The 24,503-nt window shown below is 35.0% G+C and overlaps 1 protein-coding gene across 1 annotated transcript in view; it reads left to right on the forward strand.

Annotated features, from left to right (window-relative positions):
• The first annotated feature begins 2,224 nt into the window (after positions 1-2,224).
• SFMBT1 (Scm like with four mbt domains 1) overlaps positions 2,225-24,503 on the forward strand; it is a 38,636-nt gene continuing 16,357 nt past the window's right edge. Inside the window, exons 1-9 of the mRNA XM_015819690.1 lie at positions 2,225-2,279; positions 7,006-7,100; positions 13,526-13,766; positions 14,673-14,761; positions 16,867-17,113; positions 18,430-18,527; positions 20,094-20,195; positions 22,800-22,950; positions 23,766-23,848. Of these exons, the coding sequence (XP_015675176.1) occupies positions 2,252-2,279; positions 7,006-7,100; positions 13,526-13,766; positions 14,673-14,761; positions 16,867-17,113; positions 18,430-18,527; positions 20,094-20,195; positions 22,800-22,950; positions 23,766-23,848 (1,134 nt within the window). The 5' untranslated portion in view covers positions 2,225-2,251. The remainder of the gene's footprint in view (positions 2,280-7,005; positions 7,101-13,525; positions 13,767-14,672; positions 14,762-16,866; positions 17,114-18,429; positions 18,528-20,093; positions 20,196-22,799; positions 22,951-23,765; positions 23,849-24,503) is intronic.

Consider the following 24,503-nt stretch of genomic DNA (forward strand, 5'->3'; position numbering starts at 1 on the left):
ATTGATGGTGTGCGTGCCCACAGAGAGGGCTCTGCGTGCCACCTGTGGCACGCGTGCCACAGGTTCGCCACTACGGCCTTAGCCTATGGGAAAATTATATTGCAATGTCCCCACTTTGAACTGATTTGAACATAGATTCTAATATGAATTTAAGCTGTCTGCTGAAAGTCTGAAATAGATGAGGCCTGAGGATATGTAATATCTATTAGATCCCTCCTGGATCCAGAAATGTATAGAGCCTGGGTGGTGGTTGGGCAGGAACAATTTAAGGGGGATATTTTGTCAACAAAATTAAATCTTGCAGGGCTTGAAAACCTTCCTTTCATTGGTTCCTGCTCTCTTTTGGAGCACAGCTTCCAAGATGTACCCATTGACTTAAAAGAGGCACCCACTTGTGAGAAAATATTCATATCATAGTTTCTGTTCTGCCCCGAGTTGTATATGAATATAAAGCCAAATTAACAGGGTAAAAGAACACATGTAGCAGCAAGGAAAATCCAAGAGTAGCAATATTATAGTATCAAAATAAAAACAAAGTATTTTAAAATACTTTTTTTTTTGCAAAGAGAAGGAATAGGGTGGATTAATTGGTTTTCCTCTGATAAGAATTCCAGTGTAGGTAGAGAAGCCTTGTTCCTCATCATTTTCCTCATCATTCATCATTTTTTTCTCCTATGACAAAGCATGACAACCTTTAGTTTTCTGTGGAAGTAGTCTCTAAGATTCTGACTGCAAATAATTTAAGGCTTTAAAATATTTGCCTGAAATATGGCAATCCAGAAATTGTTGGACTAATGTTCATGATGCTTAACTATTGCCCTTGATGGCAGGTAATAGTAGGACTTCTAGAGGGCCAAAATTTCTCTCATCTTTGTACAGAAAATTACTAATAACATTTGGACTTAGATCATGAAATGTATTGGGAGATGTTGAAAGTGTTACCTGGTTTACAAGGTGAAATTAGTTAATGTGGTATATTAAAAGATCTTGCAGAACCAAAAGGTAATTCAGAAGATGAAATTTCACAAGAATTAAATTATTCAGCTACTTTTTCCAAAGGTAAAGTATACTATTATCTGACAGTATACTGTGGCATACTAAGAAAGGTAGATAATCCAAAATTTTGTTAAGGTAGTTTCTTTCTTAGGTCAGCTGAGAATTTGCAACAAGTTACATTTAGTCTTTTTTTAAATTAAATTTTTAATTGTCTTGCTTTTGAAGGGTGGAAACTTTCTGAGTATGTGTATTATACTACTACTGCTAGTAATTGCTACTTTTCATTTGGCATAATAAGTGTAATTAGTATATAAATTATAATAAGTATATTGTCTTAATATGATTTTGTATTTTTCCCCTTATCATCAGTATAATTGTCTTATTTTTAAGGAATAGTATGTTTCTAGTATTACATAATGTGATTCCTAGAGCATTTTGCCAACTATCATAATAACAGTTGCTGATGTAACCTCTCTGGCAGTCTTTTGGGTTCTGAAGTCAAAACAGTGGATGTTTTCATACAATATACAGCAGACCTAGTTAACAAGCATGTATCGCTATTGTGCCCACCAATGTATGTGGCTCTTTAATGAGAATGTTATATCCTTTAACATCTAAAGGTTCAATCAAAAGTTGTATTTATTTAATAGTGCAATTTATTTCTAGTTACACAGCCAATTTATCTATTGCTAATACTAGAATATTCCTACTTGATGATGTAACAATTTTAATACATTTATAATTGTTTGCAAACTTTGCAGATATTTAAACTCTGACAGAAGTTTCTCATATAAATAATATCGGCTTTATGTTACTTATTTGGAATTAGTTGAGGTACAAAAAATTAGGGACTCTTTATTTCTGATGGACTTAAGAAATTGCATGAAAGTGAAACAAAATGAATTTATACCTTAAAAGTGAACCTGTAGCATTGTTTTATTCTCCTGTTTATAATAGTCTGTAGCATTGTAGATTTCTGTAACAAAATCACCTCTATATTAGAAAAAAGTAGATTTTGTGGTAGAATCAAGTAGAAGTGTCGACGTAGCTTGTTCTAATTATACAAAAATGAAAGAAACAAGAATGTAGCTCTAGATTTAAGGATAAAAATGTGCCTCTAAATTTTCTTCACAGTTTTTGCTTCAACACAAAGCTTGAAGAAGCAGATATTGGGATGCTGATAAGATCGAGACAGTGACTGGGTTGAGTTTTTCTACCTCCTGTTCCCAAAGCGTATTACCAGATTGCTGTGGAAATGAATGGAGAACAGCAGCATGAGACAGGTATTATAGTTTCCGGAGATGGAAATCATGCCAATTCAGCATATTTAGAATCATTTGATCCCAGAATAAGTCATTGCAACAATTTCTTTATACAAGTCTGGACTACATAAAAGTAGAATTTAGGATTCTTCTTTACAGAAGTTATTTTTTAATACAAAACTTCCCAATACTTAATTAAATGCCACATATGGTGTGTTATACCATGTTATATTTATATTTTGTAATTTATTAGATTTGAGAATTTAAAAACTATATATTTAACATTTGGAATTAATATTTATTATGATTTCATTTTTGGTTCTTGACATTTTGAGGTTTTTTTTCATTTTGAGTTCCCATTTTGAGCATGTATGATATTTTCCTTTAAGTAATAAATATACAGTATTAACAAAAATGAACAATGTCATAATATATTTGAGATCTTGGATGCAATCTTTCACACATGAAGGATTAAAATACTGGCAACTTAAATTAATCTTGGATTTTTATTACCCTCCCTATCTCACTTTCTATGAAATGGAATACATTGAGATATAATGCTACATTCTTCTGTTTTGAAACATTAGTTATTTCAGGTATTTATTGCTGAAGCACCAATGCTAATATGAAGTTTAATTTCCTACTAAGACATGGTTTTGAATTATAAACCTAACACTGGTTTTCTTATCTGTTTATACAAACATACACACATACACATACACACACACATATAGTGTATGTTCCCTTTCCTAATTCGGTTTACTTTGAATATAATGGTTATTCTGTCAGCAATTCAGCAGCAACGTTAAATGTAAAGTTGCAGTTATGGAACAGTACAAAAGTTCTAGTTATATACTAATAGAGCAGTCCTGCACTCATGCTTATGTTGTTTTATAATTAGAGTTAGATTGCTATCAGAATGGTCATTATATGCAGTATATACTGATCCTGGAAAGGGAACAAATACAAAACAATAAAAGTGACTCAGAAATGCCTGTAATGTCTGCAAAGGCATTGGAAAAACTGCAGTGGAAATTGTTCTAGTGACAATAATCACACGCCTACTAATCTTGAATCGATCTAGGGAAATTAGAGTTATAACCCTGGCACATTTTTGTCACTATATTCACAAAACACAAGATGACATCACAGGGGCCTCCATCAGGTTCAATATAACATAACAGATAAGAACCCATTAGTAATATTTCCCATCCCTACAAGGATGGCTTTGAATTCCCTTATACTATATTTATAAATTCTTTCATGAGCTCAGCACATTAAAAGAAGAAAGGAAAAGCTGCACAATACTATATCCTCAAGCATTCCTGTCCCATTGAGAATAGAAATATTTTTGCCTAGCAACCAAAAGAACTATTGAGGAAACATGACAGATGGAAATGTAGACTCACATTCAAAAGAAAGCTTCAGAGATCTACTATTAAGATTAAGGGATCAGGAAGTAGTGGTGGGCATTCAAGCAGGAGCAGGCATGTGCCCACTCATATTTTTGTATACCTTAAACAAAATAATTAAACAATAAGCTCCACTGAGATTTTCCTAATTTGAGGAGCAGAAAAGACTCGGGAGCATCAAGGGTTGGTTGACCTTGCTTGTCAACATCCTCAGCTGTACTGCTTCAAGAATTATTCAGGAATACTGGGAACTGAACATCTTCAGGAGAAATCGGAATGCTGGCAAAACTACTTACATTAATATATTAATATAGGAGAACCTAATTAAAATCCAAGATAAGAAATAAAATCAGAAAAGGATAGAAAAGAATTCAAGATACACAGTTACTCTGAACCAATGTAGGACCAATGCCTCAACCAGCTGTTTGTTTTATATCCTATCTTTTCTTCAAGACTTCATATATACTACATTTGGGTTGCCATATATATGGTAGAAAAATCTTGACAACCTCTAGATGGAAGACAAATCTTTTTTGCTGTCCTCTAGTGACTGTCTTCATATTTGCAGAACAGCTTTTGAACCCCTGTAGTATAGTACTTTAATACTCTATTTTATCCTTGTGAGGACCCAGTAAGGCCCAAAGTTACTTGATATGTCTTCATGGCTTAAAATGGACTTGAACTTACATTTCTCCCATCTTGGTCTAAGTCCTAAATCACAACTTAGCATAGGCTATATTCCATTTGCACCCTAAGAAACTACCTAGTCATGTTTTTTATATCAGAGAATGATAGGAAAGAATGAGCATGCAAGGGAAATGCAGCTGGCCTGAACCAGTATATTAACAGTGCGTAGAGGAACAGTCAGGTGTGTCCTGTCCACTGTTGCTAGTCATAGTTAGTACTTTCTCCCAGAATGCACAAAATGGACTACAGATACATCTAGTATCTATAGTCTTTGGAGAGTAGACACACAACAAAGAGGTCTATATGTTTCTGGAATATATTTATGTTGTATCTTTTGCTTTGCATTGCATGGCATGTATTATATTCATGAACAAATGAAATATATTTTTCCCATCTCTGAAGATAATAGGTCAGAATATCTTGGTACCAGAGGTAGATTGTAATAATATGCTATAAAAGGGGTAAAACTGCAGTTTAAAAGAATATAGGCTATGCCATAAGTAAGCTCCTCCTTCTGCCTCCCATGAGTCCCATCTGTTTCAGCTGTTGTATCTTTGTTAGCAGATTAACTGCTGGTAGTCCTCAGCTCCAACATTTTTGAAGATTATGGTGTACCTTGTCCTGGTCCTTTGTTAAATCCTCCAGTGTATCTTGTGTACATGATTACATTGTAGGTTGCAAGAATACAGAAATGCTTTGAAATAAATATCTTGCATTTTGCTTTTGAATATTGCCAACATCTAGCCCTGTACTATTTCCTGGAGAATTCTGTATTCCTGTATCTGATTCTTCTGTCTTTGAACCCTTACATTTTAAAGCCTGCCTTACAATATTTAAGCTAAGAAAATACTTTAGGTCTGAATAAAAGATCAGATTCTTAATAAAAACTTACCACACCCTTATTCTTTTGCAAAAATAATCAGACTTGAACATTTTTTTCTACATCTGCTCTTTATATTCCTTTTTCTGTCAATGCCCAAAGCCTACTTTACTTAAACTTTGCCAAATTTGACTAAATAAGCATATGGGGGTGGAACAATTTTTAAGCAAATTATTTTCACTGTGCCTTACAAATATTGACAAGTGTTTATAATTTTAGATTTTTCTATCTGTAGGTTAAACCTATTAAGCTTCTAGATTTTGCTGAATGCCAGCTCTAGTAGCCTTGGGCAACATGACTAGTGACAACTAATAGGAATTATAGCTCATCAATATCTGAAAGGCCACAGGTTCCTCATACTCAGGAATGACACATTATGTATACCCCTTTCAGATAGTCCTTACGTTTCCACAGCAGTTAAGACTAGAATTTCCATCGCTAAGCAATGTGATGTGATCACATGACCATGTTGCTTAACAATGGCAATCCCAGCAGTTCTTGCTGCTCTCATTAACTGAAGTCCATCAGCCAGGGACGCACTCTTGTGGCTTGGCCCCTCCCAGCCCAGGTTTGGTTCTTCCAAGGTAAGGGACTACTTCCCTTTCAACTCCTCCTTCTTTGCCCTTTTGGCCCCCTGCACTTCAAGGCTTTTGCTCCTCTGTGCTCTACCACTCACAGCTTAACTTTCACCATTTTCTTGATGCTGCTGTTATAAATACAGATGAACTGCCAAGCATCCTAATCTTGGTTATGTGACCATTTGGGTGCTACGAACTGCTGTAACTTAAGGGACCTGGTGTAAGCAGTGGTGGGATTCAGCCAGTTTGTACCTGTTTGGCAGAACCGGTAGCTAATTTTTTGTTGCCCAGGCCCAGAATGGACTTCCGGAAGCGGCATCCACATAGAGAACCGGTTGTTCACATATTTGAATCCACCACTGGGTGTAAGTGCCATTCATTCAGCACCATCGTAACTTCAAACTGAACGTTCATAACACCATAACTTCAAACAGTTGCTTGAACAAATGGTCGTAGCTTGAGGACTATCTGTTTAATAAAAATTAAGCATTTGTGAAAATACACTATACATATTAATTGAATGAATTTCTTCCAGCAGTAATTGAGAACTTAAATCAGACTTTGATCAGGCAAAAACATGTACGATTACTAGATGGTAGGAGAAGAGCAAGATGTGAGATTTTTATGGACCTTTTGCTTCATTCTAGTGGTCATACAGTTTTTGCACCTGTGGTTTTTCTTTTTTTCTTTTTGAATAAAACTGCCCAAGTATGTATCCATAAAAGTATACTTTTTCAAATTAAAAGCAGCTGTCCTTTTATATCTGCAAATTGCTTAGTGCCTACTTCATAAATCTATTACTCTTTTCCAATCAATTTAAAATGGAAAAGATTTCATATAATTTCCATCCTCATTACCCTTGAAATAAGGTACATTCTATCTTTTTTTTAAAAAAAATGTCTTCATTACAGCTTAGGTGTTAGGCCGCTATATCAGCATAGGGGCTTTAGTAATTCATATTGTTGCCTTTTGATATCTGACAGACAAGTGACATAGTTTAATTGACACTAGTGCATATTACTTATGTCATTTGGTAGTCATGTGACATTTTAATATACACAATTTCAATAGAACATTTCCGTTGTCTTCAAAGCAGTGGGAAAAACATCTACAGTGAAGAAATTTATAATACCATACCAATTAAACATCTTTCCATTTAAGATTTGTCCATTGTTTCTGGATTATTGTAGATGCAGGATCTATTGTGGAAGAAGCAGAGTTCAGTTGGGATGACTACTTGGAAGATACAGGAGCAATAGCAGCACCTCACAGCTCATTTAGACATGTAAGTAAACATCTGGTCAATGTTGTCCTCTGTATGTATTCTTTAAACTCTGATCCCTTGGTAGCCATAATGGGCAGAAGCTCTTCATTTCAGATCCTTGAGAATTCTAAGTGCAGTCCCTTAAGCTCTTTGCTGCAACTTTTGGGCCTTAGTAATGTCCTCACAGGTCCCATTTAAGGGGGAATAACAGTAATAGAGAGCATTTATTTTTGTTCTTTGCTTTGCAAGAGGGACTCTTGTGTTTCAGTTAGTGCTAGAGACAGATCCAAAGAATTGCTGACTTAAATATTTTTAAAGCGAGAGTGGCCTGTTCTATGGTGCAAAGTGAGATCTTTTGCAGTTACAACACATGAAGATAATTAGTCTGCAAAGAGCTTGCTGACTCATCATCTTAAGGCTTTCTTCCATGCCTTGTTGACAACATCTTACTCACTCAGTCATTCCTTTTTATTTTGTTTCCTTTTAGTAGAAGTGAACCGATCAAACATGAAAATTAAGTTGCTACTTTTAAAAATGTAATGCTTCAGATAAAAGTATGTTATTGCTTTTTTTCTTCGCAACTAACAACAACAACAACTGCTTTTTTTTTTTTTTGCTAACAAAATAATTGGATAGGGACTTCAACTTTCACAGTAGATTTACAGCATGATATGAATGCTGTGAAACTTTCCAGGATTTTTTGTGCTAAAAAAAATTATTCTGGGTGATAGTGTTTGACAAAAATTTGAAATGTTTTTTTTTTATTTTCAAATAATGAATGCATATAACTTTCAACAAGGAGTACACTAATTCTAGCTTAGAATCTCTAGGGGCATTTTAGAGTATAGTACAACTATGGGCTGTCTGTTATACCACTAAAAACTGTGTAGACAGTGTCTGACTACAATTATTTGCTTTTTCAATAACCAAGTTGTTGTTTAAGGAATTTAAATCTTGCTGGAATGATTTAAGGCAATTTGAAACAATGTTTCTATAAATTACTATAAGTTACTATAAATAATTCATATTTATTTGTGTATCTTTGTGTGGGGGCTTACCTTAATAAAGTTCCATTGTATATTAATTAGTGCCTATGATAAATATGCTTAACATGTAACTAATATGTTGATGAACTTCAAATACAAATGAGATTATTCTATAAAAATTGAATTCATATATATGTTTTTCTTTAAATTCAGTAAAAAGCATCATATACATAAACTTTAATAGAAATAAAAATTGGTTTTGAAATTGATGGAAAGTGTTAAACTAGGAGCTTCCAGCAGAGTAAATTCAATTAAAAACAGAACTTATACTTGGATTTCAGTAGGGCATTTGACAAAGTAGACCACAACCTATTTTTTTAATAAGTTAGAAAAATGTGGAATAGTTAACATCACCACCAGATGGATTCGTAGTTGGCTGACCAACCATACTCAGCATGTAGTCCTCAATGGAACTACATCTATATGGAAGGAAGCATTCAGTGAGATACCTCCAGGTTCTGTCTTAGGCACAGTACTCCTCAATATCTTCATAAATGATCTAGATAAGGGGATATAAGGCAACTCCTTAAATTTGCAGATGACACCAAGCTGAGGGGAATAGCTTTGGAAGATAAACTCAGGATCAGAACACAGGGCCCTATCTAACAAAATGCATTTCAATGGTGATAAAAGTAAAGTCCTACACATAGGCAAGAAAAACCAAATGCACAGGTATAGAATAGGTGTTATCTGCCTCTACAGTAGTAACTGTGGGAGCGATCTAGATATCCTAGTGGACAAACAGTTAAGTAAGAGCCAGCAGCATGCTGCAACTGCCAAAAACGTCAATATGGTTATAGGCTGCATTAATGGAGGGATAGCAACAGGATCACGTGAAGTCATAGTACTGCTTTATACTGCAATTCTGGTCACCACGATACAAAAAAGATGTTGAGACTCTAGAAATAGTATGGAGAAGAACAACAAAAATGATAAGGGATCTGGAGGCTAATCCGTACAATGAAAGATTGAGGGAACTATGTCTTTCTAGTCTAACGAAAAGAAGGACTAGGGATGACATGATAGCAGTCTTCCAGTATTCAAGGGGCTGTTATAGAGAAGAGGGGTTTGACCTATTTTCCAAATCATCTGAGGGCAGGACAAGAAGTACAGGTGGAAGATCATTAAAGAGACATCCAACCTAGAATTAAGAAGAAATTTTCTGACAGTGAGAACAATTAATCAATGGGATGGTTTGCCTCTAGAAGTTGTAGGTGATCCATCACTGGAGGTTTTCCAGAAGAGATTGGATAATCACTTATCTGGAATTGTATAAAACCTTCTGTTCAAGCAGGGGGAGAAGACTTGCGGACTCAGGGCGGGAGAAGACTTGCGGACTCAGGGCGGCTGACAAATTGATTGTCAGCCGCCCTGAGTCCGCAAGGAGAAGGGCGGGATATAAATTCGAACAATAAATAAATAAATAAAATAAAGGTCTTTTCCAATCCTGTTTATTCTATGTTATTCTATGTTATATACTATGAGAGTGTATTATGACATTCTAGGTTCTTGGGAAGAACTCAGTGTGTATGAAGGCCAACACAGCTAGAGAACTGGCAGTTGTTATTTCACATTGTTGTGTATATTGCAACAATAATAATATGACAACAATAAAGATAACTTACCAGCAGCAAAGAATTGTTGGAATCACAACACTGAAAAAGTAGTCAAGAGTGAAGTCATTAAGGTGATACTTCCAAATATTCCAAACTGATAAATATTTAGCCTGTAACAAGCCAGACATGACTATAATTACAAAGAAACAAGTATGGATAATTGGCATTGCAATAGCTGGGGATCAGTGAGAAATAACTAGAACAAAATTGGGAAACATAAAGATCTCCAAATAGAGATCAAACAAATGTGAAAAAAGTATTAGTGGTGCCAATAATAGTGTGCTTGGTGCCATACCAAAAGATCTGAAAAATCACTTGGACATAATAGGAATAGGTAAAATCTCAACTTATCAATTACATTTTTTTATTACTTACAACAGCACATATATCAGGACAATATCTTTAATTATCCTAGATCAGACATGTCAAACTCGCGATATCATGTGACGTCGCGCAACGTATCAGAGCTTTTTTGCCATTGCCGGCAATGGGGTGGGCGTGGCTCTGGTATGATGAAACCTGCCCACGGGCTGGCAGTTTGACACCCCTGTCCTAGATCCTTGGGAAGGATCTAATATCTTGTGGATATGAAAACAGATCCATACATGTTACTGTTTTCATAAAATATTTTATATCAACAACAGTAATAATTAGAACTGAGAAATTACTTAGAATATTTTAGAGATTTGAATATAAATGCTAAGTTGAAGAATGGAACAAATGCTATCAATAGTAAAATGAACCCTGAAATTATGAAAAGTTAGACATAAATGTTGTGAGAATATTGAAAAAATAGTAAGGCTACATGTATAGACGGTGTAACTAAGGAGATTTTAAAATATGGATGTGGATTTCCTAGGAAATGGCTATGTGACATATTTAATGCATGCATAAGAATACATTGGTCCCAGATGACTATTATTTTTATCTTCAACAAAAGGAAAGGTATCAAGAGTAAATGAAAAAAATAATTGTGTTAAACATTTCTAGGGAGGCATTTGACACACTTTTGATTGATATCGACCAAGATGTGATAATGAGCATAATTTGGGAAGTCCAGCTTTCTGCTGGACAGGAGGTATATAAATCAGAATTTTCTGTTCAGCAAATATATGGATGTAAGAATGTTTAGTTTATTATACATTTGTTGATAGGCTTAAATTATAGAATGTTTTATACAAATATAGAATGTAAGACCCATTGTTAAATGCAACAAATAAATAAGATACATAAGTAAAGAATGTGCAGGAATAAATGAAGTGCCTATTGAATGATTCACTGCTGAGCAGGGGTAAAACAATGTATAATGTCCCCTGGGTTGTTTTGCAGATCTATGGATAAATGTATAAGAATGCTTGCAGTTTGTATTAGAGATGGGGTTTTTTGGAGGGGGGGGGAGTTACAAGGAAAATAGAATGAATTACTGCATTAATGGCAAAAATAAGTGAATTTGTACAGCTTAGAATTTACTTAGTAGTATGAAAGTGAGAATTGAGTATGGCCAGAGAAATGCAAGTTGACTGCAGTGGGAATAAGGTATTTAAGAAGTGTGTGCAGTAAGGAAAGATATAATGTGAGGAATGAATGGGTGATGAACAAGTGTAGATTGCACACAAAAATGAGTAACAATTAGGAATGGAAGGTCTTTGGTCATACAGAAAGAATGAATGATGACACTTCATGGAATTATGGAATACTTGTTTCTTTTTACGGTCTGTTTTTATTGTATGCTGCTCAGAATCATGTTTTGTGAGATTGGCAGCTATATAAATGTGATGAAATGAATGAAAATATATTAAAAGAAAAGTGAATGAGTTGTGAGAAAGAGAAAGGCAGAGAAACTAGAGCTTATGATATCCTCAAAAAGAGAAAGAAGTTCAAAGAACAAAAAGCAATGAATGTAGTGGTATCAGGATTACACACACACACACACACACACACACACACACACACACACACACACCCCAGTGATATAAAGGCCTGGAGATGTATAGTTAATTATGTTAGTATAAGCTAGTTTTAGTTATTTTCCCCTTTCTTTTTTAATCTCATGCATGGCTTACTATTTTTTACTCCTTTTCTGCATAAAGAGGTTTATTCCATGAATGAATAGGTATATAAATACAAAATATTGTACATGAAAATGAGAAAAATATTGGGTCTATTGTATAAATATATAATATTTGTGCATCCATTTCACAAGGGAGAGTGTGAGTATATAGATTTAATTATCTTCTGATATAACGTTTATCAATTTAATTCCTCCCCCCCCCAATAAATATTGTTACTATAACTGCCTTTGGTCAGAGTTTTTTTTTATCATAAGCTAGCACACTTTGTTATTTTGTGTACCTTAACAAATTAAAGGTGGAGAATGCAGAGAACCTGGAGGCAAGATCCAAGAATTTAGTAGGACTTTTTTCTGTAGTGTCACAGATGGGATTGCATAAGAAATTGGATAACCTTGTACTACTGTAGTCTTACTAGATTGCCATGAGAGGGTGCTATTGGAACAGGAAAGAGAATGTTTTGAATATATTGGTTCCTGTCCCGAGTAGTCATACTTTATTTGTATAGTAAGACACGTATCGAGTTAAGAAGTCTTATTCTTGTTTTTATTCTTGCATGCATGCTATTGTTTGTTTACTTTTCTCAGTCTATTAATTATTATTCTTAGTCTATTAATTATTAGTTAGTCCCTTCTCCCAAGTTCTTGATTTTATCTGTTCATCTAGGACTGTGTATTTATGTAACTTTCCATTTGTACCTGAGTGAGACAGTTATCTAATTCTGCTTCATCTCCCATTTGAAATACATTTTTGTATGAGTAAAGCTTATTCAATAAAAACGATTATTCAATTTAAAAAACTGTATGAGTAATGTTTATTCAATAAAAATGATTTCAAAATTATTTTTCCTACTCACAAGCAACCTAATTAGACTTTATATGTACACTATTGTCATTTGAGTTGTCAAGAATTGTTCTGTAGAGTTGTAATTAATATAGAAGTAGGAATGACTCTGAGTTGTTTTGAAGAGCAGTGATTTGGAATTCACTTTATATAAAAAATATCTTAGAATTTTTGTTTATTTTTAGTGTCAGAATTATGTATTGCAGAATAGAATGGGAATGAAGATTTATGTATCTTATTATGAGATACATATATGATTCCTATAATAAGAACAAATATAATTCAGATATTTGAATTACTCATATTGTGTAATTTGCCTTCATTATGATATGTGACACAGTATGTTATAATTAAAAATAATTTAGTGTTGTGTTTTAGCATCATATCATAGATCAAGGCAGGGATCTTTTTTTAACCTGAAGGTTTTATTGTTTGAGTTTCTTGGTAAGGTCATTTAGGTTATTTTGTGTTTATAAGTACAAAATAGATGTAATTATCAGTTGTATTGAGTAGATTTCAGTAGCACAACCTGGGAGCAAAAATTAGGGGTTTATACACTAAAGTTTGTAATCTGCGCTTCTAGATTGTCGTGAATTAACTAATTCTAAATGCATTGCCCTGTTGATCATTTATTTTGGGGGGGAAATACCTGGTCTGATTGATGTAGGTTATTACCATTGTATCCTTAAAACTGTATCCAAACTGTAGTATTTTTCCATTATTATTTTAATTGACTAATCCAGAAATGTTAATTCATTACCTTCCATATTGCCCAGTTATCAACAGAAATCCCTAACTTGTACCAAATATTTTATAAAGTTACAGTATTAAAATTGTTTACTTGATTATTTCTCCCCCCTCCCCCCTTTTAGGTGGATACTAGCCCACAAAATGGATTTACACCAGGCATGAAATTGGAGGTTGCTATCAAACCTGGCCCTGACAATTACTGGATTGCCACAATCATCACCACATGTGGACAGTTACTACTTTTGCGCTATGATGGTTATGGAGAAGACCGCAAAGCTGATTTCTGGTGTGATGTCATGACAGCCAATTTGCATCCCCTTGGCTGGTGTGAGCAGAACAAGAAGACCCTCAAAGTACCTGAAGGTAACCATCTTCTATGGAACACAGTATAGATTCTGTAAACTCGCAAAATAACTGCCTGTAAAGTGATTAAGAGTTTGTGGTTCAGGCTTTTTCTCTAAATTGTTGTATTTAGTTTTCCATGGGTGTCTACTTTTAAATAGCTTTGCATGAATTGCTTTTACATCTGTTGTATATTTGCTACGATACCTAAAAGCCAAATGCATGTCAATCCATTTATCTTTTAACATCTTGTCAATATAGGTGTTGGACTTAATAATGACAGTCTTATTTTTGGTTCATCATGATTGAGATCCTATACCTCCGTGGTGGCGAACCTATGGCACGCGTGCCACAGATGGCACGCAGAGCCCTCTCTGTGGGCACATGCGCCATCGCCCCAGTCCTAGGCCTTCAGCTGGGTTTTATAAAACGTTTTTGCTTTAGGCCTCCGCTGCCGTGTGCAAAAAAAAAAAAGATTCAATCAATCAATCAATTTCAACTTCTTGTGGGGAAAAAAAAGATCTTGCAAAGTTGGAATTGCTTGATTGAACTTTTTAGTCCCATCCAGTCTGCCGTTACCACCGCAGCCATGCCCACCCAATGGGCCACGCCTACCTGGCACCCGACGATACATATGTGGGTTTTGGGTTGCAGTTTGGGCACTCGGTCTCTAAAAGGTTCGCTATCATTGCTATACCTGTTCCCACTCTAGATTTAATCATCCTTGAACTCAGCAACTTGGGTCATAACACTCTGAAATGTACTTTTAAGTAATCCAAAAGTTGCAAACATGTTGAACTACAAACATGTGGGTTTGCTTTTGACCTTCCCAGGATAAGCCTAACTTTAATGAATCTGGTTATAAGATAGCAAGACTGAATATTGATTGACTTAGCTTTTCTTTTTCTTTCTTTCTTTTTTTTTTAGGCATTAAGGATAAAATTCCCAATCAGATAGAATTCCTTCAGCAAACTCTGAAAGGAGCATGCAGCCCCCCTGCTGGTCTTCTAGAAGGGGTAGGTATTGTGGGAGTAGAGCCCACTTCAATAAAGCTTAATAATGACCACTTGTTTTTTTTATTAATGGTATGTTTTTTTCCCAATTTGGTTATAACTTCATCTTTCTGGAATATATTTAAGTAGTGGCAAACTAATACAAGAGAGATTTTGCTGTATAGTTATAAAAGACACAGTAACATGCAATTTTCAGAATAAACTTAAAGTCTGGAAGAGGGGTGGGATTGCAGTAAAGAACTCCTTGGGGAAAGAGCTCCATCAGTGGGATGGATATCTTTTGTACAGGAAGTCCTCATTTAATAATAATAATAATAATAGTAGTAGTAGTAGTAGTAGTAGTAGTAGTAGTAGTAGTAGTAGTAGTAGTAATAATAATAATAATAATAATAATAATAATAATAATAATAATAATAATAATAATAAAGGTGGAAGGGACCTTGGAGGTCATCTAGTCCAACCTCCTGCTCAGGCAGGAAACCCTATACCATTTCAGACAAATGGCTGTCCAGTCTCTTCTTAAAAACTTCCAGTGTTGGAGCATTCACCGCTTCTGGAGGCAGGTTGTTCCACTGGTTAATTGTTCTAACTGTCAGGAAGTTTCTCCTTAGTTCTAGGTTGCTTCTCTCTTTGGTTAGCTTCCACCCGTTGCTCCTTGTCCTGCCTTCAGGCGCTTTGGAGAATAGCTTGACTCCCTCTTCTTTGTGGCAGCCCCTGAGATATTGGAACACTGCTATCATGTCCCCCCTCGTCCTTCTCTTCATTAAACTAGACATACCCAATTCCAGCAACGGTTCCTTATATCCAGCAGCCATTCCTTACATTTAACAACGATAATTGGCACCAGAATTTCCATCGCTAAGCTATGCAGCGATAAAGCATGACATCACATAGCCATGTTGTTTAGTGATGACAAGCCTAGCAGTCCTCATTGCTGTTGTTAAGGTTTGTGGGTTATTAAGTGAAAACCTCATGTGACTGGCACTTGTGACTTCCTGCTGATTTTTCATTAAGTCAGTGAAGAAGCTGGCAGGAAGACGCAAGTCCCAGGCAAATCAAAAGCAGGCAGACAGGCAGGTAGGTGAGGAAACATTATGGAATGAGGCAGGGTTGGAGAAAGGGTGTGGTAGTGTGAGTGGTTTGCAAATAATGGCTTCCCCATTGATTTTGCTTGTAAAAAGTTGGCAGGGGAGGTTGCAAATAATATTCATGTGACAGCAGAATGCTGCAAAGGCAAGTACCCTGATAGCATTTGCAGAGGTGCTGTGATGGTCAGAACTTTGAGAACTAGTTGTAAGTACCACTCACTCAGTGCGATCATTAACTTCAAACAGTTGCTGAGTGAGTGATTGTGAAGCGAAGAAAGAGAACAATGATATAGATACTGTAATGCTTATCTGGTATTTAATGTGGCCAATCTTTCAAGAATATTTTACCAGAAGCTTATCTTGATTTTGTTTTTGTAACTTTCAAAAATAACCTTCCCATGACTGCAAGTAACCTTTCTGCAAGTAACCTTACCTTTGCCTCTTTTTGTTCACTTTTGTATGTAATAAAAGTACTGTGGTAACATAGATGTGGAAGGGGTTTCTAATACTGTTAGATTTAGTGAATCGAGAGTTTGCTTCATGAGCTCATTAATTAATCTAATTTATGGATTGACTCAGTTGTCTGCTATTTGCTGCTTTGGGAAGCTAATGGCATCTTGTAAAAGAGTACACTAAAATGGAGAACTGACCACCCATTAGTATTCTGGATGAGTGGGAAACAGACATGCATATCTAAATACCAGTAGATAATATATTTCTATTAAGAAATATACATTTAAACAGAAATAAACGTTATAATGTACTAATCTTGTTACTTAAAAGCAAACAGACTAAAAGCCTAGAAAGCAAAGACAATAAGAAATAGGAAATTCTTTCTTATTTTGCAATAATTGTGAACCTGTTACAAGTATAACCATATTACAGATAATAATCTCATTACAAAAACATAAAATGTGTAAGAAAATGAATGAAGTAAATACATAATTAAATAATGCTGTATTTTAGAATAGATGAATAGGCAGATGTTCTTAACCATTTTTCTTCCCTTTTACTCTGCAGCTCCATCGAGGAAAAAATTCTTTGGATCTTATCGCACCAGGGTCACGACTTGAATGTCAGCCCTTAAGTGACTGTCTAGGAGCTTGGATAGTCAGTGTTTTGGAAAACATTGGTGGAAGGCTCAGGCTGCGCTATGAAGGACTTGGAGATGTAGAACAATATGACTTATGGATGTTCTATTTAGATCCCTTTCTCCATCCAGTGGGTTGGGCATCTCAACAAGGGTACATCCTTGAACCTCCTTTAGGTACAAAACTTAATTTTCATTCACAAACTAGCACTGCAGATTTAAATAAATTATCTTGTCTGGCTCTTTCCCTTTCCCTTGTTTGATGATAACTTGTGTCAAGCTGCCTTAGAAAATCGTATCTTTCTTAAAATAATGTTTGCTTCAATTGAAATGGAATTATTATTAGAGTTATTTCTTTTGAAACAAATGTTTTGTGCTGATGACAACTTATTCTTTGTATAAGGATTTAAATGTCTTTGTTATAAAATCTAAATTTAAGAAATTTTTGGTCAAATCTAAACTAATGATGCACAAACTAGAAGGGAATTAGCTATAGGAAGTAAGTCATCCTTACCTGACCACTCAGACCATGTTTTTGAGGAAAATTTTCTAGGTGGCATGCTGCATATGAAGTATTCTGCTAGGGGGCTGTCTTATTCAAGATCAAAACTTATTCAAGATCAAAACTATATATGCAAGAGTGCTCTGCAAACTGCAATACATGGAGAATGAGTACATTAGAAATGCCAGTCTGTGTCCTTCTATATTGTTGCTTATAGAGGGACACTTGTGGAATTCTGATCCCTTGATATAAGAAATCTTGATAGCTCCTGATGTCTACTTTCAGATAAAATAGTTAAAATTATCTGGCAAGTAGTGAAATGTTGTCTTACTGAAAAAATTGCAATATTGTAAAGAGGAATTTCAACATTTACTGAGATAATGATAATTAGATATATCTATAATTAGATATATAATTAGATATTATATTGCACATGGAAGTTAAATATTTGCACTAGCTTGTAATTGTAATTAAAAGATTGATTAATGGATTAACTGTGTTAATATTTAGTAATTTATCAAATCACTAGTTTGCTGTTGAGGAATTTAGTCACTTATATCACTTAGTAGTTTATTAGTTTAATGTTTTTATATTATTGGTTTTATAATTTAGATACTGGGTTTTAAATATTTTTAATTCTCTAGATCTTGTATTTTTATTTCAACTTTACTTGAAAAATATTATGAGTTTGCCAAGAGAGCATTCATAGGGAGCACAGATTAGGAAGACATATGTGTTTATATTATTGCTTGCTGTGGTGGCACAGTGGTTAGAATGCAGTATTGCAGGCTCACTGCTCACTCCAGAAATTCAATTCTGAACTGTTCAAGGTTGACTCAGCTTTCCATTCCATAGCTTTCCACACTATGAAGCCGTATATAAGTCTAAGTGCTATTGTTCCATTACTATGAATGTAATATAATATATTCATTTTTAAAAGTTCTGCATTTTACTTTTAATGGGATAACAAACTATCATTCTTTTATTGAAGCTATTAGGCACTTGAAGACTGAGACAGAATGGCAAGAAATTCTAGCAAAAGTAAAAGAAGAGGAAGAAGAATCGTTAGTGCCCACTGATCTGTTCAAGGTGTGACATTTGACATTTACTGTATCTGTAGCAAATGCTATGATTAAATCTAATATGTACAAACTTTTCTGGGACCGAGACAAGGTAATATTTTAATTAAGCTTTTTTGCTTATTGGATATCAGAAACTCTAGGTAATTGAAAAAATAAAAATATACTGTATAACAAGGCTTTTCAACCAGTGGTACAGGTACCACCTGTGGTACATTGGCACCTGGCAGGTGGTACGCGACCATCCTAGAAACGTCGTAGTGGGGGAGGGGAATGAGCTGAACCGGTGGCAGCACCGCACAAGCCTGAGCGAGAGATGGCTGGAGCTGCAGGGCTGTCAGGGCTCAGCGGAAGCGCCAGGATCAGTGTTTCTTTGGGGCTATCAGGGCTCAGTGGAAGCGCCAGGATCAGTGCCAGGCTCCAGCTGGAGCTCGGCGCTGATCCTGGCACTTCTGCTGAGCCCAGAAGAAGCGCCGATCAGCTGGAATGTTGCAGCCTCTCCAGGGTCTTGTGATTTACATTCAGATGCTTGGCAACTGATTCATATTTATGACGGTCACAGTGTCCCAGGGTCATGTGAAGTGACCAAAACCTGCTGCAACCACCCAGCAGATGGGGGGAATAAAAACCAAACACCCCCCACCCCACGCCTACTGCCAATCCTCAACAGAAATGCTCACAACAATGGAAACCTCGGACAGGAGGAAGAGCGCCGCCGGGCGGGCAGGCAGGTGTCTTGCTCGGCTGTGGCTTGGGGGGCACTTTTTTCAGTGCCATTGTAACTTTGAACAGTCACTAAGTGAACTGTTATAAGTCGAGAACTACCTGTACTTATCACTTTTTTCCTTTTTTTATGGGTCATCAAGTTTTTGACACCTTGCTAGGCGACTGGTGGTACTCGGATGTTGCCATATCCTAAAAGTGGTACAATGGGTGAAATGGTTGAAAAGCCTTGTTGTATAAGATAATGTTTAGATTATTTTAGAGATTCATGAAACAGATACACTTTTGACTTCCTGTCCTGCAGGGATCCCTAGACCCAGTTCTAAAAGTTTCAAAAATATTTTGTCAATTTTTTTAGAAATAAGCGATTCTATAATGCTGATTTATTTGGAAAAATGTTTCTTAGAAAATACTTAGTTAAAACTGTTGTGTGAAATGTTTGTACTATAAGAGCAAAGCATGCTGAATTTATTTTTGAGAGAGCAAATGTTGGTAACTTTAATTTGTTGGGTTGCCTATAAGTGGAAAACTTCCATGTTATTTTCAAAGAACTATTAAACAACTGGAACATGTCTTTTATCAATGGAAAATATTTTCCAGGTCTTGTTCTCTATTATAAATAATTTTCTTCCTTGGTGACTGCCTCACTGATGTTGAGAAAATTAAAAAAAAACCTAAAATATCATCAACAATATAAAGCAGAAAAGTGATCCAAACAAAATAAGGGAGTTTTGAAAATAGCTGTGTGTTTGTGTGTGGGGGGGGGGGGTATACATGTGTATGCACATACATACATAGATATTAAGAAAACCTTGAATAATGGAAACAAACAATTTTTGTTAATTATTTTTAGGACAAACCTGTTGTTGGAACTCATGCATTTTCTATAAACATGAAGTTGGAAGCTATTGATCCAAAAGCTCCTTTTGCCATATCACCTGCTACAGTTACAAAGGTATCACAAGCATCTGGTTGCTAATTGTAATTTCCTTCTTTGTTGCAAAGAAAACTACTCTTTGTAATTTATTCACACACTAATATTTAGGTCACATTGAATGGAAGCTAATTTTGTAGGGCAGGGTGCCGATCATACCGAAACCACACCCACCCCAGCTCCGGCAATGGGGAAAAAGTCATGATACGTTGCGACACGTCATGTGACGTGTGCGAGTTTGACACCGCTGTTGTAGGGCATTTGCAACAAGAACATGTCTCAGTGTTTGTTCATAAATATTTGACTCCAAGAAATGTGAAATGAGAAGACATTGTAGAAGAGGCAGAGCTCAATTTCTATATAAATCAGCAACTATGAAATCTCCTTTAATCTGGGATTGAATTGCAAGGAGCTAGACTCATAGGCAGCTTTAAGAACTTTGTAGTATCTTTATTGCTTAAAATTAAGCAGTGTCACTTATCTTTTATAGGATTTTTATGTGGTTTCAGAAGTACACACATATGCATTTTTCTTTCAGTGTGCTAAAATTTAAAAATTACAGTTATGAATCAGTATTAATACTGAAATAATTTTTTCTCTTATCCAGCTACTTGCTGGATTCTTATATTTTCAAAAACTGGAGTTAAGCCATGATATTTTTTTTTGTCCCTAAAAGCTTAGGCACAATTGGATGAAAATTATTATTAATAAAAAAATTCAGGGAAAATTCTATTGTGAATTTCCTCAGTAGTTATTGACATAATAAGAGAATAATAATTTTAGCATCTGGGTTTTTTTTCCATTTTGTGAATCAGTTTGGCTTATGAGGTCTAATAAGTGAATTGTATGTTAAAAATATTCTTGGATTGAGTTTTACTCTTAGTGATTTCATGGACATGTCCATGCAGTTTTCTTCTCAGTAGTCAGAAAAAAGTTTGCCACTGCCTTCTTTTAGAATGTCTTTTGATTTCCCATTCTACTCTATAATACATTCCCTAATGGTTTCTTATCAAAATACTAAATAGGTCTGACCTTATTTACTTCCTGAGCCCTAAAGATGCAAGTGTAATAGCTAGCTATCAAATATTTTCAGGAACTCTATTTCTTATCCTCCCCATCTATAAAATAATTGCAGTGAAACACTTTTATAAAATAAATAAGATTTCTCACATGGTATAATTTTGGAAAAGTTCAGTGGCCATTGTTAAGCCAGTGAGAATCCTTAGGAGGATTCGATATAGATTAGTTCCAAAATTCCTAGTTGCTGGTTTGGGAAATGTAAACATTATTGATGCCATATTGAGTGAGCATCTTGCAGAGTAGCAAAGAGAGACAGTATTAACAAGTGTTTAAAAATGAATATAAATTGTAATTGTAAGATGCTTTTATAGGTATGTATCTTCTCACTATTTGTGCAGCTACATTAATAATTATGTCTGGAATAGATGTATAGCTTTTATATCACTTTCTTAGCCTAACCCTTCGTGACAGCTGTGAGTTCTATGTTGCCAACACTGTCAATTCTTTAGTTTTATTTCTTATTCTTTTTGCACAGTCAGCATTCTTTTTATATTGTACATCTCTTTTTTTATCTTATACTTTCCAAAATGCAGCACCTCATTTTTCATATAAAAAAGTTTCTTGTTAGACAAGTCTGTTGGCTTTTCTTCTTGGTTCATCTTTATGTTTTATTATATCTTTTGCTACTGAAAATTTTAATTTTGGCCCTGTATGTTTGGGCTCCCATTTCATTACATACATACATTTGTCAATTTGAAATTCATTTTAATTTTTTAGTAAGCTAAGGCCTATTAGTGCTGTTTTATTTTTAGATTTAGAATATACCTAACAGCCTTAGAAGTCCCAAAAGGAAGATAGGAAGGTTTGGGTGTGTGATAGAAATTATCCTTCCTGCTGTCCTTCTGTATTCACCAGACTAAAGCACAATTTATGCCAGTTTTTAAATTCTTGATTTCAAGATTTTTTTTAATCCTGAATAAAGAAATACAGATATATTTTTATCCTCATTTCCTCAGGTGGATATTTTGGGTGATTTAAAATTAGAGGGCTCTGAAATTCTCATTCTCTTATCATTTGAAGACTTGAATTAAACCTCTTGTCCTATTTTGTCATTTTAAATTTCAGATATAACAATTTATATTCCTTCTGGATATTTCTTTTTCCTTCTGGGATTTCTTATAGAGTGCAAGATGTTTTAGATTGAGATTTGCAATCTTTCTAGGGCCTACAACTGCTCTTATTTGCACAGGATATTTAACCCCATTATAGTAGGAGCAGGGAAAGCTATGCTTGATGTAGTTTAATTAAAATTTCAAATTAAGCTAACATTCCCCATGTTCTTCTGTCATATTCAGTGACAACATCTGAAGTTCAAGGGGTTATACCCAAGACTTTGTCAAATGTCACCTTTTATTTTAAGATAGCTAATATTTAATACAATATTGGTAAAATCCTAGTAAAATCATAGCAAGGTACAAAACTATAAAAATAGAAGTTACATAAAATAGACAGTAAATATCTTAACAAATATAGCCTTGGAACTTGATTGTGAAACTACATATGATTTCAATTTTATATTATCTAAGTCCTTTCTCTATTTTTCAGGTATTCAATGATAAATATTTCTTGATAGAAATAGATGATTTGAGACCAGATTGTACCACAAGTCAGCGTTTTATTTGTCATGTCAACAGTGCAGGACTTTTCCCTGTACAGTGGAGCCTGAAAAATGGCTTACATCTCAACCCTCCACCTGGTGTGTATATGTAATCTACCTCCATTCATACCAGTCTTCTAGATGCATTTAAATTTGTGGTGTAATTTAATTTTGTTTATTGAGCTATTTTGGAGATGAATAATTTTGTAGCATAATTCAGCTGTAGTATAGACCTGGGGAAGAATTTTCTGAAGTCTGGAAGTATTTTTTTTTTTAAGATTTAAGCTCATGTTTAAGGAAGTCAGTGTAATATACAGGTAGTCCTCAACTTACAACTGTTCGTTTAGTGACCATTAAAAGTTACAGTGGCACTGGAAAAAGTAGATTTATAACTATTTTTCACATTTAGGACAGTTGCAGCCTTCCCATGGTCATGTGATCAAAATTTAGATACTTGGCAACAGGTTCATATTTTTAACAGTTGCAGTGTCCCGGCGTCATGTGATCACCTTTTGCGAACTTCTGGCAAGAAAGTCAATGGGGAAGCCAGATTCACTTAACAAACGTGTTAGTACTAACTTAACAACTGCAGTGATTCACTTAACAACTGTGGGGCAATAAATGGGGCAATACTCACTTAACAAAAGCCTCACTTAGCAACATAAATTTTGGGCACAGTTGTTATAAGTCGAGGACTATCTGTATTAGAATATTAGATGAGGATTGTCCAAACTCAGGGCCGTAGAACTATGAATGTCAGTAGGTAACACTGATCATTATCATCATCTAAATCTCACTTATTTTACAACATTATTAAAGAGCCAGATGGGGAAGAAATGGAAGGTACCCTGACCTTTTAAAGAAGGAATATGATTAAAATGCTATAATAAAGTGTGTTTTTTTCTTGCTCACAGGTTATCCAGGTCAAGACTTTGACTGGGCAGATTATCTCAAGCAATGCGGAGCTGAGGCTGCTCCCCAAAGTTGCTTTCCTCTGGTAAGCATTCAAGAAAGTAATGTGAATGGTTTTGTTTACTGATGCATATTTTATTCCTAAAGTCCATTAGCCACAACACATACTAATAAAATCATGTGTTAAAATCACTGCATTGTTCTTAGAATTTGACTTCTCAGTTTAGACTATGAAATCTAAATGTATACTTGTAGCAATTAGTATTCATTGAATTCTTCCAGAATTTATAGTGTAGCTTGTATAACAGTGTCCTTTCATGTCTTTGACTACAAATGCTACTGATATAGTAAGATGTTTCTTTGCATATGCAATTCAAGCTGCAGATTAGGATTTGTGGGCATGGAATGCTCTTTTGTAAATAAAAAAGAATCTGCATCTAGAGAGTTAGCATGCTCTCTTTTTGTTAAAAATTGGCTAATAATCTTCAATCAATACTGTCCAAATATCATTGTATTGAAATACAATGTAGATTTCCTACAGCAACAACAACATAATAACGGTTACTGGAACTGGGTATGTCTAGTTCAGGGGTAGGCAACCTCGGCTCTTTTATGACTCATGGACTTCAATTCCCAGAATTCCTGAGCCAACCATGCTGAGGGGAAAGAGCCATGCTGGCTCAGGAATTCTGGGAGTTGAAGTCCACGAGTCATAAAAGAGCCAAGGTTGCCTACCCCTG

The sequence above is a fragment of the Protobothrops mucrosquamatus genome, unplaced genomic scaffold (assembly GCF_001527695.2).
Source record: "Protobothrops mucrosquamatus isolate PMUCROS unplaced genomic scaffold, P.Mucros_1.0 scaffold967, whole genome shotgun sequence".
NCBI lineage: Eukaryota > Metazoa > Chordata > Lepidosauria > Squamata > Viperidae > Protobothrops > Protobothrops mucrosquamatus.